The sequence below is a fragment of the Triturus cristatus genome, chromosome 6, assembly GCF_964204655.1.
Source record: "Triturus cristatus chromosome 6, aTriCri1.1, whole genome shotgun sequence".
NCBI classification, from domain to species: domain Eukaryota; kingdom Metazoa; phylum Chordata; class Amphibia; order Caudata; family Salamandridae; genus Triturus; species Triturus cristatus.
Window position 1 is genome coordinate 807,955,687 of NC_140589.1, and position 21,057 is coordinate 807,976,743.

A 21,057-nucleotide genomic window follows, 5' to 3' on the forward strand; every position below is an offset into this window, starting at 1 on the left:
ACCTCGGACTCAAACAACTGGTGAACATCCCCACCCACCTCGCTGGCCACACGCTCGACCCCATCTTCTCCACGAGCAACCACGTCTCCTTCAGCCACTCCACCGGACCACACTGGACCGACCACAGATGCATCCACTTCACCTTCAAAAAGACCACAGCACAACACCGCACGCAACAAATCCCCTGCAGATGCTGGAGCAAAATCACCACAGACCAGCTCCTCTCATCACTGAGCCAGAACCCGCCAGTCGACACCGCTGACACAAACGACGCAGCCCACAACCTCACACAGTGGATCACCAACTGCGCCGACGACCTTGCCCCACTGAAGAACCCCCCAGGCAAGACCGGCAACAGGAAAACCTCATGGTTCACTGACGCCCTCAAAGAATCAAAGAAATCCTGCCGGACACTCGAAAAAACCTGGCGCCACGAAGGGACTACAGAAAACATGACAGCCCTCCAAAACGCCACTCGCGAACACCACCAGCTGATCCGCACCACCAAAAGGACATCATTCAAAGAGCGGCTAAACAGCAACACCCACAACAGCAAGGAACTCTTCAGCATCGTCAACGAGCTCTCCAACCCCAGCGCCAGCAACAACGACATCACACCATCACAAGACCTCTGCAACTCCCTTGCCACGTTCTTCCACCGCAAGATCGCAGACATACACGACAGCTTTAGACCCCAGACGCCGCCTCCAGCCACCGAACCAACGATCCCCACCACCACCCTCAGCACCTGGACCACCATCAGCACTGAAGACACCACCCACACCATGAACACCATCCACTCTGGCTCCCCCTCTGATCCATGCCCCCATCATATCTTCAACAAAGCTGACATCATCATCGCACCCCACCTCCAGAACGTCATCAACAACTCATTCGCGTCAGCCTCCTCCCCTGAGAGCTGGAAGCACGCGGAAATCAATGCCCTTCTGAAGAAACCCACAGCGGACCCCAAAGACCTCAAGAACTTCCGCCCCATCTCTCTTCCTCCCTTCCCGGCTAAAGTCATCGAGAAGACCGTCAACAAACAGCTGACTGCATTCCTCGAGGCAACCAACTCGCTCGACCTGTCCCATTCCGGATTTCGAGGCAACCACAGCACCGAGACCGCCCTCATCGCAGCCACCGACGACATCAGGACCCTGATGGACAACGGAGAAACAACTGCTCTCATCCTCCTAGACCTCTCGGCAGCCTTTGATACCGTATGCCATTGCACCCTAATAACCCACCTCTTCAACACTGGGATCCAAGGAAAGGCCCTGGACTGGATCACCTCGTTCCTCTCCGACAGAACCCAGAGTCCGCCTCCCTCCCTTCCGCTCAGCGGCCACCGAGATCATCTGCGGCGTACCCCAAGGCTCCTCACTCAGCCCAACCCTCTTCAACATCTACATGAGCCCCCTCGCCGCCATCGCACGCAAACACAACATCAACATCATCTCCTATGCCGACGACACCCAGCTGATACTCTCCCTCACCAAAGACCCAGCCACCGCCAAAACCAACCTCCAGGAAGGAATGAAAGACGTCGCAGAATGGATGAAGCTCAGTCGCCTGAAGCTGAACTCAGACAAGACGGAGGTCCTCATCCTCGGACAATCCCCATCCGCCTGGAACAACTCCTGGTGGCCCACAGCGCTGGGCTCCGCGCCAACACCCTCAGACCACACACGCATCCTGGGATTCATCCTGAACTCCTCCCTCATGATGACCAAGCAAGTCAACGCCCTCTCGTCCTCTTGCTTCAACACCCTGCGCATGCTCCAAAAAATCTTCTGGTGGATCCCCACCGAAACCAGAAAGACCGTCACCCAGGCCCTCGTCACCAGCCGACTGGACTACGGAAACGCCCTATACGCAGGAACCACCGCCAAACTTCAGAAAAGACTTCAGCGCATACAGAACGCCTCCGCACGACTCATCCTCGACATCCCTCGCCAGAGCCACATATTCGCCCACCTGAGAAACCTGCACTGGCTCCCCGTCAGCAAGAGGATCACGTTCAGACTCCTCACCCACGCACACAAAGCACTCCACGACATGGGCCCCGAATACCTCAACAGCCGCCTCTCGTTCTACACTCCCACCCGCCAGCTCCGCTCCGCCAGCCTCGCCCTCGCCACCATCCCACGGATTCGCAGAACCACCGCCGGAGGAAGATCGTTCTCCTACCTGGCAGCCAAAACATGGAACTCCCTCCCCGCACACCTACGACTGACCCAGGACCATCTCACCTTCAGGAAACACCTCAAGACCTGGCTATTCGATCAATAGCGGCACCCCCCTCCCTTAAGCGCCTTGAGACCCTCACGGGTGAGTAGCGCGCTCTATAACTGTATTGATTAAATGATTGATTGAGATTACATGCTCATCCAGCTGTAAGCATTCCAGGGACATAAATACAGTGATGGCTTCCTCTGCGGTTCAGAAATGGGATGGAGAACTTCCACAGAATGGAATACATTACTAGACAGGTCCATTACAAGCAGGTCAATCTCACGTGTTCAACTGTCCAGGAAAACAGTGGAACAGAGTGTCCACATTAACGGTAGAGAAGGAACAGCTGCTGGAAAGTCTATATAAACCCTGTGTGAAATAATGTTGATGAAAGGACAAAACAGGGAAAATAGAAAAGCTCTTTATAGGTTACGTACCTTCAAAGATTCATAGTGATCCTGTCGAACCTCTTCATACTCCTCTGTTATTTCCTCAAAGAAATCGTCTTTTATATTTTCATCAAGCAGTTGAGAGCACTGAAATGAAAGAGGGGTCATAAAATGTAATATGCAGGATAATGTATAAATATGAGCAGTGCCTAGACATATTAAAAGACGAGACATCAAACTACATATGAATTAAAGCTGACCCATTTCGAAATACTCTAGTTGCAATTAAGATTTTTTTTAGCAATTTACACCAACAACGTCATGTTAGGTTATATCAGATCTGTAAATCAGTTACATGTCATTAGTGCAAGCCACATTAAAGCAGTGTCAAACAGTCAGAAGGAAGAAAAGAATAAAAAGCAAAGTGTTCCCAATCCGCTTGTTCTGGGGCCCATGGGTTTATTAAATTACCATGAGTACAATGGTTAGATTACAATACATAGCATAGCATAACAAAATTGACTATACACAACTAGAGAGCAATAAGGTGTTCTTTGACAATGCAGCTAATATATGTGCATATAGTCTATAAAGTGATTTCACGCTATTGTTCTTATGAACAACCTCCACTACAAAAGTGCTTTTTAATGTCCCTAAAAAGGGGCGTTGTAAACTGGTTCTCAACTAGCGTGGCTGTTATGAACGGGTGCATCCGCTTTTTTCCAACAACCCTCAAACGTGATGACGCTCTTGGTACTAATCCATGTGCCTAACTGTCAGTTCCTTCAAAATGATTCCCAACACTAGAGTAACTAGAAACAATGTGAGAATAATCTTAAAACAGAATAGAGTAATTTATAAAAAAAAATATGTCCTTAATAATACCCAATCAGTGTGGGTTAACTGAACCTCAGGATCCAGAAAATCCTTTGTCACCTGAAAAGCTCCAGTGCAGTCCTTGACAAAGTTAAATAACACAGACCATGATATCCAGCTGCAGCTCGCCATCTCTAAATGTATCTAAATATGGGTGCAGTGCCTATGAAGTCACTGGTACCACAAAGAGTCAAGCTTTCTGGAACTTGCTTACTTTCTAACTGTCCGCAAAAAATGGTAAAAAGGACCACTCACTTAGAAACGTTGTTCATTTTTGTTTAAACAATGCTCAGAGCATCAGGAGAGTAAGGGGATCATTTAGAGTTTGGCAGGGTTGAGCACCATGGCAGTGCTCCCACCCACCAACTCTGTGATTATCAAGTCTCATGTAAAGGTGGGGAACGGCTAGGTTTTAGACAGCAAAGGCTCAGCAGCCTTTGCCATTAGAAATCCTTGACCCAACAGCCCTTCTGCCAAAGGACCACTGTGTTACTGTGGAAGGTACTATGCCCGTCTCAGGGCAGGGCTAAGCCACTGACTTTCCCTGTCCATGTTTACCATTTGAGGCTGGGCGGCCAAAGCAGGGGAGACAAACAATGGCCCTACACGCAGAGGGACCAGTCCCAACGCTTTAGCTTCACGGCCTTTTAAAAAAAACATTCTTAACCAACCTCCTGCTTTGGAAGTGTATGCAAAGAAATCAAAACTGAAGGCTAGGTAAGGATAAGAAAACATAGCACCCACTCGTTCCTGTTGCCTCGATATTCCGGACCTCAGAGCAGGTTGGTGTAAACTTTGGGGGCATTTGCTGACACCGCGCTGGAGCGCTTGGGGGGCAGTTGCTGGACACCGCGCTGGGAGCGCTTAGAGGGCATTTGCTGACACCGCGCTGGAGCGCTTGGGGGAAGTTGCTGGACACCGCGCTGGGAGCGCTTTGGGGGCATTTGCAGACACCGCTTTGTTTTTCTTTACGTTATGGCGCAAGGACGCTAGTTATCTTCACTCCTGTTTCCAGTTCGAAGGGAGCAGATCGCGGAGGAGCGCTTATCGTTTTGGTTTTTTCCTTTTTTCACCACGCTCTCTTTACCAGGTGATTATTCGACCCCCAGGCGCATAAGAGGTAACTTAGATAGGAGGTTGCGCATTCCGGTTCTAACTGATCTCCCTTGTTTTCCTTCCCAGGCAGAATCGAAGGCTGTCACATCCCAGGGAGGTTCCCGGGTTATCTGTTGACCATCCACGCCTCATCCCTACCCTCCTTGGCTACCTTCCCCGATCCATCTCCATCCCCGTTGGTGTAAGCTACGTACTGCGGTGAGGTGGGTACGGGGGCGATAGCTCATGTCGTCTCTGTGAGAACACTCCGCAAGCCGCAGGTGAGCCTTGTGGGGTATCTGACAGGATACTACAAAAAATACTTTCAAGTAAAAACATATTCTGATCATTTGTAGTTTGTCCCTATATTTCATCTCGGCAAACCTAATAAAACAGACTCACAACAACTAATGTTTTCTTCCTTTTATTATAACTATCATTTGTTAGCTAATAACATGGTCCCAAAAAGCTCCTGCCCCGTTTTGTGGGGCCTTACATTATTGAGAAGGTAGTGAACCCAGTTGCATTGAAACTCACGTTGTCTCCTCACATGAGAATACACCCAGTCTTCCATGTGTCCCTGCTGCGAGCCGTTCACCCTGAGTGTGCTCGCTCCTCTCCTCCTTCCCCGGTTCTTAGAGACGATCACCTTGAGTACGAGGTTAGAGCGATATTGGGTTCCCGTCGTACCCGGGGGAGGCTTTACTATCTAGTTGACTGGAAAGGGTATGGTCCGGAGGAGCGGTCCTGGGAGCCCCTGTCTCATGTCCGTCATGCCTCCCTGCTGGTGCGGGCATTCCACATTGGCCACCCGCTTAGCCCTCGCCCTGCCACCCCTATCTGACCAAGGGGTTGGGTCTGTCTTGGGAGGGGGTACTGTCATGGTTCCCGGCAGTCGGCAGCGCGTTACCTCTTTGCGCATGCGGGATCGGGTTTTCGTTCCTGTCACGTAGCAGGCGGTTGGCGGTCTAGCTTCCGACCGGAAACCGCTGCTGCGTCATCCAAGCGCTTCCAGGGGACACCGCATAAACCACAGCGGTTCCCGCCGGCTCAGCGCTTCGGATTAACGCTGATGTCGTTCCTGTTGCCTCTATATTCCGGACCTCAGAGCAGGTTGGTGTAAACTTTGGGGGTATTTGCTGACACCGCACTGGAGCACTTGGGGGGGTAGTTTTTGGACACCGCGCTGGGAGCGCTTAGAGGGCATTTGCTGACACCGTGCTGGAGCGCTTTGATGACATTTGCAGATTCCGCGCTGGGAGCGCTTAGAGGGTTTTTGCTGACACCGCATTGGAGCGCTTGGGGGCATTTGCTGACACCGCGCTGGAGCGCTTGGGGGCAGTTGCTGGACACCGCGCTGGGAGCGCTTTGAGGGCATTTGCAGACACCGCGCTGGAGCGCTTTGTTTTTCTTTACGTTATGGCGCAAGGACGCTAGTTATCTTCACTCCTGTTTTCAGTTCGAAGGGAGCAGATCGCGCAGGAGCGCTTATCGTTGTGGTTTTTTCCTTTTTTCACCACGCTCTCTTTACCAGGTGATTATCAGAGCCCCAGGCACATAAGAGGTAACTTAGATAGGAGGTTGCGCGTTCCGGCTCTAACTGATCTCCCTTGTTTTCCTTCCCAGGCAGAATCGAAGGCTGTCACATCCCAGGGAGGTTCCCGGGTTATCTGTTGACCATCCACGCCTCATCCCTACCCTCCTTGGCTACCTTCCCCGATCCATCTCCATCCCCGTTGGTGTAAGCTACATACTGGGGTGAGGTGGGTACGGGGGCGATAGCTCATATCGTCTCTGTGAGAACACTCCGCAAGCCACAGGCGAGCCTTGTGGGGTATCTGACAGGATACTACAAAAAATACTTTCAAGTAAAAACATATTCTGATCATTTGTAGTTTGTCCCTATATTCCATCTCGGCAAACCTAATAAAACAGACTCACAACAACTAATATTTTCTTCCTTTTATTATAACTATCATTTGTTAGTTAATAAGATGATATATAAAATATAGATAACTCAGCTTAGCCTTTGTACGAGCTAGTGAAAATCATTTTATGTTGGACACGTATTAAAGCCTTTAACAATACTACTCCATATGTCATGTGTAAGGGCTGGCTCTGGAAACAGGGTGAGATGACCACAGAAAAATATACTAGTTGTCTCAGGACAGTTTGTCGGTTAGTAACATAGATCTTTTTGAGGTATGTTTGGGAGAGTGTCCCTGTCCCTTTCTCCACTCCAAATATTACACAGGTATGTATGCCTACATTATCTGAGGGTCAAGAAAAATCTATTGGGAGTAACCAAGATTAGCTAGACATCACAACATCAGAAGGAAGGCCAAGAAGATTACATAATCAAATTAAACACTATTTCATTAGATTGCTCAGTAAAAAGAAAGAACGTTGTGATGTATGTCAGAGTCTTTGGTGAGCAAAGCACTGTGTCAGAGAGATACAGCACTCTTTCATGGTTGTCACAACCATACTGATTTCAGATTTGTTCAACTGTAAAATTCAGTTATTCTGGTGATATGTGAGATTTGTAGTTGCATATCTGTATTTATGGCCATCACTAGTCATTTATTTTATAAAAGCATGACAGTTACCATGAAGCATGGTGGAGGAAGCTTGGCGCTAGTAAAACCATATAGTAGGGTTCAGGAATGGAGCAGCTATTTAACCTAGCCAAAATGAGAATGGAAAAGTATTCAACCGATGACAGAAATTCAGGTGGTCTTGAATCCGTCTGATGGATCATGCGAGGTCATCCAGGCCTTAGAAGATGAAGACGTAAAGTACATGGCCTCTTGTTCTAGACTTCAAAGCACAAGGAGTGATTTTAAAGCAACCAGAGGATAAGGGAGAGCTCAGTGTGTGAAATAAAACTGAAAAAACCTTTGGAAAAAGGCCAAACCCTGTCCATATTAGGCCCGGTGTGTCATACAAAGCACACTATAAGAAATTAATTTTCTGACAGTCACCGGAAAGCAGTTAAGTAAAGAGCAATACGACTCCTATCATTTAGGTTCAAAATTAGCATTACTGCAGAGTTCTGAATAACATGTAACTTCTGAATGAGATAGAGGGGCATCTGCCAAAACTTGGAGTTATAGTAGTCCTACAAGGTTGGACAACTGTCCTTCTACAATTTGGAGATAGCAATGAGAGGATCTTCCATAGAGCTTTAAGCAAGATAAGGTACATCAATGTAGGCTTGTTGGCATGCTCCTTAACATAAAGACTGATATCAAATATAACCCAGCCAAGATCTGAAGGCCATCAGATAGGTAAGCATTCAGTGGTGCCTTTGCTAAAGATTATCTCCGTCTTGCCTGAATTTAGGACCAAAGCGTTTTCATCAATCCATGCTGAGACAATTCCAAAAACTGGCCTGGTTTTGAGTTGCATCATGAGTTATATGTGCCAACAGCTGAGTGTCATGAGAATAAGAGTAGAAGACGAGTCCAAAAGATCTTAACATACTTTGTTCTATTTGATCAAGCAGCACATAACTCTCCTCATTTTTAATAAAGCCATTCCATCTGCATCCTTCACCGTACAAAAGTAATACAAAGGGGCCGATTGCGATGTCGGACGGATCGGTCAGTAGCCGTAACCGACCTACCTGCTGTTGTCGGTTACGGCCCTGCTAGTACGATGCGACCGAACAGGGTTCGGTCGCATTCATATACAAGACAATGCAGGCATGCATTCCGAGCGGAATGTATACCTGCATCCCTGAAAGCACGGGTGCAGTTCATCCCTGCACCCTGTGGGCAGCACCCCAAGGTGCCTGCCACCGGGTGCAGGGATCCACAGAGGGGCACCTTAGGTGCCCCCAAGCTGCCAGTCAGCAGCCTCGCACCCATGGGGGCCCTACTGGGGGCCCCCAAAGACAGTTTCCGACTGCCTTTTTGTGCCGGAAAAACCAGCACGAAAAGGCAGTGAAACGCTGCCATCGTACTCCCTCGGTCGCAAAGAGGCGGCCGGGGGAGTACTGGGAGATTTCCGGACGGCGGACGGGCTCTCCGAGCCTGTCGTCCGCAATCCGGAAATCCGTGTCGGATTCCTTTCCGACCGAGCCCATCAGAATGGCTCGGTCGGAAAGGAATCCGGCCGACACCTTCCGATTCGGTTGGAAGGGCTCCGACCATCGGTCGGAGCCCTTCCGACCGAAATCGGAATCGGCCCCAAAGTGTTGTCAAAAAGTGGTAAGCCCTATGTTAATTCTCATAAGCGCAAAAAACTGTACCACCTACATCAAACATTTTGAGAGGAACTTCCACAAAATTAAGACAAGGAGAAGCAGCCTACTGCAACTCACAATTCCTAAGACTGACTAATACAATTGACTTAGAGAGCTATCTTTGAGATATGGCCCAACGTTCCGTAGCTGGTACAATTCATTACTCTAGATATCCTCTTAGTGGAATTAGTTGCTTATTATTACTTGATCTTTGCTGGTAGCACCACACTGAAATCCCTTACTCTTTTTTAAGTCCTTTATATGTCATTTTGTCTACAAAAATAGAAAATATAAACTATTGAAAACACTATCAATTTACAGCACACACATGTTTGCAGAAACTCTGTAGCTATATGGCTAAAAAGATAATATCATTTTGGAGAGAGTCAAAAAGAGGCCAGCGTCCTTCAAAAGCTAAAAGAAATTATGGCAAAAGGAGATGGTCATCAGACATATATGCATCCCTTCAGTCGTGATAACTCCATATCTTGTTGTTACTGGTCATCAACCTTCTAATTTCAATGGAAAAATATTTATCATGTATATATGTATCAAGTTTATTAACTTTTGTATGTACTCTGTGTGTTGGTCCTAAACAAGGTGAATATCTGTTTTATGTATGTTGTATGGAAATGATACATTTTTTAAATAAATATTATGAAGAAGAATGTGATCCAATCAAAAGGTCAAATGAAAACACTGGTGGAATGTCTGCATATTAGGTCATCAAACATCTTTCAAGAAGAATGATATCACAATGTTTAACTTACAACCACTACACTCTTGGATGCGTCAAGCACGTGGATCACTGGAGAGCTGTATCGAGGTGCAATTTTAACTGCAGTGTGGGTTCTAGGAAAGAGACAAAAAAGCACAGAATAATGGTAAAAATGCTTTCGCATCGAAAATTTAATTGCCATTGTAAATAAACATAAATGAATTTAAAAGCATGCTATTGCACAATTTACACTATGATTAAAGTCATATATCCTTTGCTGCTTGAAAACATGTAGACCATAAAGAAAGTTACTTAAATGATTAGCTGTTTTTCTGATGGAAACTCTCTTTCCTTAACTTACGCAAAAAGCCACAGAGAGTAGACGGGAATTAAGCAAACATTCAAATCACTGCCTCGATACAAAATTACCTCACTCTTAACAAATGGTGCAGGCCGCTTCTTTCCTCTGAGTTCCCTATCTGTCTAGACAGCAATAGAAAGATTTCCAAAGGAGAGAAGAGAGTGAGCATTAACTGTCCAGTGCAGACATATCATTGCTATCAAGTAATGATTTCTTCATCTAAAAGGTTTTCCCTGCACATTTTTTTTGTCCCGCTTTTCATCTGTAGAACAACTCTCCACTATGCACAGTACTTTAGAACTACTTGTACTAAAAGGTCTATCATATTAGTCTATGCTAAAACCCTTAAGCCATCAATTTGTCTTCACCTCCATTTGCATTCATGATTTCATTACAATGCAAGTAAATGCCAAATCCACAAAAACGCAAAAACCTATAGGGGTTAAGCCCAACGGACCGGGGCCAGGTAAGGCTATTCAAAATTCAGAACACAAAACAATGAACCCGGCTCCGTACTACCGTATACTCCTACTACTCATGGAGTAACGAACAGTCAACTCTTTTATCTGTCCGAATGGAATTTTTGTTAGACCATTCCTGTTTCTTATTAATTTAAAAATTGATCAAAACTATTTTTTGGACTGAAAAAGAAACACAGACTTATCAAATTCACACATGAACTTACACGTATATACAATTCACATTAACATACATTTAAAGAAAAAAATGGACTTAGACACTGTGAAAAAATTATTGGCAACAGCGTGCAACATGACAAAAGCAGCAAATGAATTCATACATTAATCTGATGCAAAGCACATTTTTAGGAAAATTTATATCATATACAAAATTTAGTAATAAACATGAAAATATCCAATGTTATGAACCACATGTGTTATTCCAACTCCAGCGTCAAAAGAGTATCTGAATAGTATATCAATCCTTTATCCAATAATTTCCTTCAACTCTCGCAGCATTCAGAACTAACTAAATGCCTCCCAAAATGGCAACGCGTTTCAAGACCCAGGCGAATAGTACTGGGACTATGATTTGTGCGACCACTTTTGGTCCTGATACAAACAGATTCAGGCAAGTTATAATGAAAAATTGGCACTTGCTTGACAAATTAGAATGCAGTTTTCCAAAACCCCTGTTCGCAATGAGTAAAAACAAGAGTATTGGTCAACAACTAGTACGAGCAGACATCTTTCCCATTCAAAATATACAGTCTTTAAGATCGCAATGGCAATTGAAACCGGTTGAGGGCCATCATAAATGTGGAACGTGTGCAGCTTGCGATTCAACCATTGAAGGTGTTGAATTTTCCCATAATGGTACCAAATGGCGCCATTCAGAATTCCCTAACTGCAAATCAAAAAACATAGTGTATGCAATTGTCTGCCCTTGTGCCTTATTATATGTTGGCAAAACAAATCAACAAATAAATCAAAGGATCACGCAGCACCATTCTAGGATTAAAAAGAAAGTGTTGACTGCCCCTATGGTGCAACACTTTATTGACAATTCACATACTGAGAAGGATTTTAAATGGACGGCTTTGTCTAGCTTTGAAACAACCAAACGCTATTTTGATATTGATGCCGCATTATTGAGAAAGGAAGCTTATCTTATTTTAAAATTTGATAGTGCTTCCACTGGATTGAATGGCATGACTGAATTATCTAGAGTGTAGTGTGTATACTACAAATCCCATAATGCAATTCATGGGCATTTGCAAAAAGAGGGACTTTAGAGCGTTTTGATTGGGCAAATTTCCTCTTCCCATGATTCATAGCTCTCCAAACAGGAAGTGCTCTGGTTTGAGATGCAGAGTTGAGTTACAACCAGCATGGTGCACGAGTTGAATATTCCTTCTCGTTTCTGAGTGAAAAGTAAGTCACTGCTTTGCCCCTGTGTTTGATTGGTTAAAAATTACAATACTAAAAAACATACGACCGTATGCTTAAATGCGCTTACGTTTGTACTTCTTATAGATAATACCCGTGAGGGAAAGCACGCCCGTATTTGAGCAATAGGAAAGTCCATTACATTCAGAGTTTTGAATTGGTGAAGATGCGGTAAAGTAAGTCGCTTGTTAATAGTGTTTTAAAGTGCTTCATGCATTTTGACTGTTTGGATACATTGTTAAATGAGGACAATATCGTTTTTTCATTTGTAGAATAAAGAGTCTTCAAGGAACTCAGTCCTGCCCATACTCTGCAGTAAAGGTACATACCTTTTTGGTGCTTCCCTCTGGGGGTGTAAGTCGAGAGTAGCAGTAGATACATTCAATACTTTGGTTCTTTCATTTCAGAAATTCATACTGGCAAAGTGTTAAGGGAGTAACATAAACAAGTCCAGTGGCAGAAAAGCCCAAAACTCTTGGAGCAAACAAGCTAGAGCAGACGCTCCATCGCTAGAAAACAGGTACTCACTAAGTTAGTTACATGTACAAGAGAGAGAGTCAGTTCGGGTTGACGCTGTTATTGCATCATTTATTTATTTTGTTTTTTGTAGAATATCCGGTCCATTTATATGAAGCCCTGATGATAGTCCCAGTACTATTCGCCTGGGTCTTGAAACGCGTTGGCATTTTGGGAGGCATTTAGTTAATTCTGAATGCTGCGAGAGTTGAAGGAAATTATTGGATAAAGGATTGATATACTATTCAGATACTCTTTTGACGCTGGAGTTGGAATAACACGTGTGGTTCATAACATTGGATATTTTCATGTTTATTACTAAATTTTGTATATGATGGAAATTTTCCTAAAAATGTGTTTTACATCAGATTAATGTATGAATTCATTTGCTGCTTTTGTCATGTTGCAAGCTGTTGCCAATAATTTTTTCACTGTGTCTAAGTCCATTTTTGTCTTTAAATGTATGTTAATGTGAATTGTATATACATGTAAGTTCATGTGTGAATTTGATAAGTCTGTGTTTCTTTTTCAGTCCAAAAAATTGTTTTGATCAATTTTTAAATTAATAAGAAACAGGAATGGTCTAATAAAAATTCCATTCGGACAGATAAAAGAGTTGACTGTTCGTTACTCCATGAGTAGTAGAGAGTATACGGTAGTACGGAGCCGGGTTCATTGTTTTGTGTTCTGGACTTCCACAAAAACAGCACAAGATCCAGTGCCAGTGTGGCTGCTGGGAAGGTTACTTGAGCGTTTAAACCATGTCACTGTTGACATAATTAATACCCAACTGAAATAAGTAGTTATTCATCAGATTCAGAAACAACAATTGCGAGGATACTAATAAAACAGACAATCTTTAAAATTGATTTATCTATCAACTGGGGTCAAACTGCAGGAAAACCTGTGGCAAGCTTACTGCTGGACCAGGTGGTCTTGTGTCAAGTCAAGGATCCCCTATACAGCTAAAAAGCAGTGCTCAGTGCTTGTGAATGTTCACACAGGGATAAATAACAATCAGTTCTGCCAAGTATCACACATCAGGGGTGACACTAACACATTTTACTGCTGCTGTCCGAATCACTGCACTAAATTGCATTAGTCACGCATAACAGCAATCCAGGGACCACCTGATAACGAGGCGCTCAGCAGGACTGGCTGCATGTCACAAAAACAGCCAGTGCACTTTGGGCTTACTCTGGCTTGGTGACTAGTGTGCAGTGCAGTGCTGCTACAGTCTCTGACAAATTTTGGCACAGATATGAGTCAGCCAGTTTAGAGGGTGAGCAATGGCATGTTCAAGTTGTTTCGTTTTACAGTACTGTCAAGGTCACGGTGGTACCCACAATCAGGCCCACTGCCAGCCCATTTGACAGGCTTTCTGGGTGGACCACGTGGTCAGTGATCTGTGAACGTGTGAAGGAGAACAACACCTTGATCATTACAGGGATGGGCTCGGTCTGTGGCCCTCACGTGGATTGGATGGTGCCTTACCTTCTGTTGTTTAAAATTCTAACAAGTTACCACACAGAGCAGATGATGACTTCAGACAGTGCCAGGCAGCTCTGTATGTTTTATGCTAAAGTAGTGCTCATTGCTGGCAGGGTGTTGTTTACCCTGCTTCGCAAGTCCTGAAAGGCACATTGGCAGACTGCAGTGCCCCCAGACATAACATCGGTGACAGACACCTAGGCCAGGCGTAGGATTACCAGCAACTTCCTCTGAGCAGCGAAGGAGGACTCGGAGGGCAGACCGTTATGCACTGAGGGATGTCTACTCTGCAGCCAAACCAGCAGGACCGACACAGTGACCACCTAAAAGTAGAAGTGCCTGCTGCGTGTGGAAACCTATCTAAAGGTAATGCATCTACTTTTTTGTATCCAAAAGTAAAATGCAATACATCGCCCTGTTCAGTCACAGGTCTGAGTGAGCAGACGGACCCGACCTCTCAGCGTGCACCCATGGTGCCTACTGGATACGGTCTGTCCCTCTGTTCGTCGTAACACATGTGACTGTGCACACGCACAGGTGTCCTCGAATGTCTGCGTGGCTGTGCGACCACAGACTTTTAAATCCGCTGCCAGACTGAGCTCAGAAACTGCAGCAATTGTTCGCCGTACAGGCCGAAGCAAGAGAGGTCATACTAGGTCTGGGTCCTCTCTGCAATATTCAGCAGTCAGAGCACAGTCTGATTTTCCCAGCACCACTGGTCCGATGAAGACACACGCCATTGCCTGGTCGATCAATGTTCCTGGGGCTAGGATGGTTTAAAATGACTGAGTTTGATAGATAATTTTTGAGTTTAAATGCACTGGGCAGGGCTGACCGAGTCAAATTGGAAATGAGGCTAATGGAGGGGACTGGTGAAGACCAGGGTGGTTTCACTTCGGATTAATGGGGCTAGAATGGACTGGGTAGGAGAGCACTGGTTCTGTTGGATGCAAATGGGGCTAGAATGGTGTTAGAATGGACCATATAGTCAAACTAGTGCTTCTCATTGCTCAAAAGGTGGCAATTTGTTATATTTTGCTCTTTATAAGGACTTCATTGCTTAGTTTTACTGGTGAGAAAGTGCCACTCGTGTCGCACATTAGGCAGCAAAATGTCACTCGTAAGTATTTTAAAACCTGGGAAATGTCACACATAAGCAATCTGAAAACTTAGCAGCTATGAACAATTGGTATAGTGTATTCAGAAAAGCAGGCATAGGTAACTGATGCTGCTTTGAAACCTTTCAATTATAAATCAGTCAATGCAGTCACAAGAGTTTTATATGCCTCTGATGTCGACAGTTTTTCGACACCTACCATGTAATGGGTCTTCATCAGGTCAGATAAATTCACACAAAGCAGCAAGCCATGTATGTATCCAATGCAGCAATGATGATTGAAATACATACTGTTTTCCAAGGTAAAAATCTAAGAAACTGTACAGGATTGGGAATCAATCCCCTGACGGAAAAGGTGAGGACTCCATCTGTATGTACGGGTGCCAAATGTGAGCCCGCCACATGGCTGATTAAAAGTCAGTCAGACCGCCACCACAAGGAGCCTTATATAGAAGCATCCACGGAAGTGGGCATCCCGGAGGGGGAATAGATAGGATCACTAGCTGATCCATAATCAGAGATCATTGAGTGATTTTAATTAAATGGACTCAAAGCAGAATTATCTATTTCTTGGTTCCTGTGCCTGTTTTTCTGCACACCCCATTTCAATTGTTATTCATCACTGTGTGAACACTCATAAGCACTGAATACTTTTTTATACAGCAGTAAAACATTGGATAATTGCCGGATATGCATCTGAAGCATTTAACTGTATCTGAAATTGTCAAATCCTTTCATTGATTGCATAATTTAACTTGCATTCAAATTTGTCAAATCCTTAAATATTTCCAGTTATTGACCATGGGAATCTGACATTCCCCTTATACCTCATCAACTCTTGGAATGATATCTCGACAAACGCTAAATGAGTATATGCAAAGTTCAAAGCACATTTATCCCAATGCTTAATCTTGCTGTATGCTAGGCAATCATTGAACAGCATCTAGAGACTGTTCTCAAATTGTGCCTTTCACAAACATTTCTAGTGATTCAACAAGTTATTCATCTATGGGTTGCAACCATTACCAAATAAATATTTTGGCTGGCGGGATCCTTGGTTGTGCAAAAAAAACAAGCTCTGTCAGCCAACTGTTTGCAGCAGGACTGAATAAAAATGCCTTACAATTTTGTGAAAGGGTGCACAACTGCATGCTACACAGATTGCATTAAGTAGCTCAATTCTCAGGAGAACAGTGGTAGGAATCTCCTAACACAACAGAGGGCAAGATTTTCTCGGGACGATCTTTATGCTACTTCCGAAACCACAGCCCTGAAATAGAGAATCATCCCTGATTTCAAGAATTCTTATGGAGGCTGCAGTCTGTTTGGGTATATGTACTGAAATATCAGAAGTATATATGTGGTTGTGTAGTTGTTGATAGACAGACAGACAGACAAACAGACAGACAGACAGACAGACAGACAAATAGATTAGTTTAATGCGTGTGGATGGAGTTCTTACCAAAAGTTTTACTTGCTCTCTGGATTAACAGGCTTCTCCACTCTTTGCCATGCTGTTACGTGTGCATTTTTTAGTAGTAGTAGAAGGCTTTATTCGAGTTATAAACTCATAAAAGCACAACATGCATATTATAAAAACATCACACTTAATCAGGGCATTTCATTCAATACATTAAAACAGTTGCGCAAGCTTAATCATTGTAAAACAAAACATTATACAAATAAAACATAATCAAGAAACATTAGGAGAAACAGAAAGGGCTCTCCGTCTAATGGACCAAGCCCACCCCAGGTACTTTGCTATTCCCATAACAATAGGCTCCTCAGAAGTAGTGCAAATAATTCTCTGTGCCTCAGCCGCACTGGATGTCCCAAGGTTCTTGCAGATAGGGGTTAACCAGACCCTTCTTGGGGAGGCATAAGCCTTACAAGCAAATAGGAAGTGTCCCACACTTTCCTTAGTTGCGCCGCATGCTGGGCAGCACTGGGTGTTCAAACTCTTCCACCTGCCTGTTAGATCTCTCAACGGGAGGGAACCAGATCTTAATTGGAAAAACAACTTTCTGTCCATAGGAACAGTTATACTGTCCCAGTAATTTTCTAAAGCAGGACACATTTTACTTTCCAAAAAGCGACCTCCCATTGAGTCAGATTTAACCCTTCTCCAAAGCCTCTCATCTATCCATTCCCAATATAGTGCTTTAAGTATATTTTTGCTTGGGAACACTTCCCCCGACGGATTGTCCCAAAGGTTGGAAAGACCTAGTTCGCCTAGCAATACCCTTAGGTTTTTTAGCCATGATATTTTATGGAATGTATCACTCTTAATTATTGCCAGGAAGCCTTCCCCATAATGCCTAATTTCAGGGGTGGACCAAAGTCGCCTCCAGTATAAGATGGGACGCAGTCTGGCTCGGTCGGTTACCGATCTTCTTCCCAGGTCAAGACTAAGGGGGATTAATGGTGTACTCTGGGGCAATCCCGTAATGCCCCTAAGAAACCAGTTCTCAGCTATCTGTAATGAGGTTAAGTTGTCAAAGCCAAACAGCTCCGCCCCATATAAGGCCGATCCTATTGCCTTAGCATCGTATACAGCGAGGACAGGTTTTATGGGTTTTGTTTTGGATCTATTGTGCTCCACCCGTAAGGCCCCCGATATTTGCTGATGTTTCAGGACCGCCTTTTCTATGTGGTGGGACCAACCATAATTACTTGCGATTTGTACCCCTAAGTAGGTGAACTCCCTTACGACCTCAAGCCCGATATTATTCAAGTGTATCCTAGGGCGAGGCTTCTGTCCTTGGGAGAAAGCCATCAGCTTGGTCTTGCCTATGTTTACTTCCAGGCCATGCTCCTGGCAAAAGTCATCAAAAACATTCAGGGCCCGTTGCAATCCAGCTGGGGTTTTGGATATTATCAAAGTGTCGTCAGCGAACATCAGGATCGGAACCCTGATGCCCGCCAACGAAGGCGCATCCACACTAGCGTCCTGCATCCTGCTGACTATCCCATTGATATATAATGTGAAGAGCAAGGGCGCCATTGCACAACCTTGGCGCACCCCACGCTCCACAGGGAAGTCAGTAGAGGATTGGCCATTTGACCCCCACTGTACTTTGGCAAAATTGCATTCGTGCAACCTCATAACCAAAGTAAGCAATTCTGCGGGAATGCCTATCTTACTTAACACTGCCCAGAGCTTACCCCTTGGGACTAGGTCGAAGGCAGCCCGCAGGTCGACAAAAGCGACATACAGGCTGCCCCCACCAAGAAGAACCGTCCCCCACCGTAGCATAGTGAAGCGAAACACCTGGTCGATGGTACTGGTAGCCCTTCGAAAGCCTGCCTGAAAAGGGGAAAGAGAATCATTTTCGTCCACCCAGTCCATAAGTTTGTTTACCACCATTTTAAATTAAGTTAGTAGTGGTGATTGAGAGCCATCAAAAAGCAAAACAATATTTTTTTAGTATCTGAACGATGGACGAGAATGGAACAGAACAAACAGCAGGATACACAACATACAATATTTCACTGCTCACTTTAATGCCTTAAGAGAACATACTTGGAAGTTGTTGCTCCTCCAATCAACAAGGGTATCTTTATTGCAAGTCTTTCCATCTCCTTTGCAACAAAAATCATTTCATCCAAAGATGGCGTGATAAGACCGGAAAGGCCAATGATATCTGTTGGGGTGGGGAAGTCAAAAAAGAAATGCCTTAAAGAGGGATAGAAAGCGCACAACACGCCTACCCACAGAAAATGTAATGCATTACCTGAGTTGGCATAGCTTACAGCAGTTTATGTCAAAGAAAGCAAGTCTACCTTAGATATGCGTGATTTTTTTTTTTTTTAAAGCCTTGAAAAACATTCTGACTACTTTCTATAAATGACACTCTTGCCACCTCACTTTCTTCAGATGCAATTTTCATTAGATCTGATAGGCAAGATATTGCAAGAACACTTTTGTCTTCTGCTATTCTTGTGGACCCCAGGTGGGGATCAGACACTTTCTCAAGTTCTATTCAATAAAAGCATCAATGTGGTTCATATTAATTAAAAAAGATACATTGACAAACGAAAATGTATGGTTTATTTATCCAATCTCCAAAAGCGAGCAGGCAGGACAAAGGTATTTTAGAAAATAGCACTTGGAGGTTGTAATTGAAGCCTACTGAGTAACAACACACGTAAAAGGGGGGGGTCGCCATGGGAGGTTAAAAAATAAGACAAGGCGGTTCTAAGGAAGGACTACTAAGCTTATTGACCAATGAACAGCCACAGTTTACAGTGGACAATGACACAAGCCAATGAAAAATATGGGCGAAGAGAGGCAGAGCTTCAAGTCCCTACCTGAATAAAGCATGCCTCGCAGAGCAGCGCATGTGCTGCTCAGGCTTGACCTAAAAAACCTAACTGACCCGCTAATTCTCACATAAAAAAATTGAAAAGACTGGAAGGGTTTTACTTACATTTTATCCAGAGAACTATCTTTTTTTTAAATCTAATACACAGAGTAGTAGTCGGTATAACAGCTTCATTCCCAGCTACAAGCTGTAACCAAGAGATTTGGTGCTACTGTCCCAGATGTTCAGGTATCGGAATATTTAAATTTACTGATATAACGTGTAAACTGTAAGATTTCCTAAATTACATATCTTGCTATGTATGGTCAGCTTTTTAAAAAATTAAGGTAGAAAGCATTCCTAAAATCGCGGGAAAAAAAATAAATAAAGTTAGAAGGACTAACCTGCATTGTATTCAATAGCAGTCCGCAGTATTTTATCACATGGAGTCATGACTCCTAAATCGATAACTCTGACACAAGAAACAAAAGAGCAAACATTATTAACAGAACACAAATGTGCAAATGTATTTACTTCATTAGTTTCAAACATGTCTGAATGGTCTTAATTAACTTTTGCTCCTTTCAGAAGACGTATACCAGTAGATAATTTACAGGTCTGAATGTATAAATTGCAAATTTAAACTTAATGTGGTTGTTACCACAAAACTCAGAAACTTGATGTTGGTGTGAAAATGTGCACCTTGCTGATACAAAGATCCTAATTAGGCCCGATTCTCTAGTTTGTGTGAAATCTAATGCACTGTCACAAATTGTAATTGTTGATTTTCTATGAACATTTCCAGAAGCATAAACCCAAAGCAGTGTGAAGCAATACACCTTTTTTGTGGACTAAGGAAGGTCAAAGGTTCAGTTGTTGTTAGGTCAATGAAGTCTAAGAGGCACGGTGGCTGGAAAAAGCCAACTCTGACAAGCAAGCTATAGCACCGCTCTAGGCCACTCAAGCGAATTGTCTCCTTCTCCACAGTTGTTCCCAACTGAATAGTGTGTTCATCAATGCGGACTAAAAATCTCTTGAAAAACTTGAAGTCTCCATGCAATACAACAGTGAAGGAGCAGTCCACGACCAATTGAAAAAGTAATTATATTCAGATTACAGCACAGCATTTGGTTGGATGGGTCCTAACACTCTTCATAAGTAGGCTGAATGTTGCTTGCAAATGATCTAATATTGCCAGCCTGCCAAAGTGAAATCCTTCCTGCTGAATTTTCTGTCTTTGAGTTTGAAGGCTACCAATATGAAGGAGAGGAGTTTCGTCTTCAGGATGAAGGCCTGCACCACCAAGCTTCTAAGTAAAAGGTAGGAGGTGCTGAGAAACTTGATATCAGAAGGTGCGAGACTGGGTTTCCTCGCAAATATTGTTTAGACATCTGAGACAAAATGGAATCTCTGCCAGCCAGACAGAATCACTCCCAAGGAGACTGGACTGAAAATCAATAATGTCCCTCAGCTATGAAAGAGCAAATATTTCTCTGAGTACATTAGCTTTTGGTTTTCCAAAGGAGGAATGTTGCAATATCCAGTGTTTCTTTGCCTTTGAAAATAAGACCTGCCCCTGCATGGAGTACGGCTTTTGGGTTTTCAGGGGACAAGAATGAAGTTGGGGAGCCCTCTTTGGACGGACTGTTCTAGTGCAACAAGACTACAGCATAAGTTCAGTTCTGAAGAAGGGTGGATTTAAGATTCCAAATTACTGAAGAATGTATAAAAGAAAAGGGAAGGTTTTCAGATGATAATTACACATACAGCATTAAGTCTGAAACCTGAAAATAACA

General features: G+C 44.0%; 1 protein-coding gene across 1 annotated transcript in view; it reads right to left on the reverse strand.

Moving 5' to 3' along the window:
• Positions 1-21,057, reverse strand: part of MTR (5-methyltetrahydrofolate-homocysteine methyltransferase) — a 456,618-nt gene that overhangs the window by 111,082 nt on the left and 324,479 nt on the right. Inside the window, exons 23-26 of the mRNA XM_085611389.1 lie at positions 19,666-19,733; positions 18,481-18,601; positions 9,618-9,699; positions 2,676-2,774 (exon numbers count right to left, since the gene is read on the reverse strand). Coding sequence (XP_085467515.1) covers positions 2,676-2,774; positions 9,618-9,699; positions 18,481-18,601; positions 19,666-19,733 — 370 coding nt within the window. The remainder of the gene's footprint in view (positions 1-2,675; positions 2,775-9,617; positions 9,700-18,480; positions 18,602-19,665; positions 19,734-21,057) is intronic.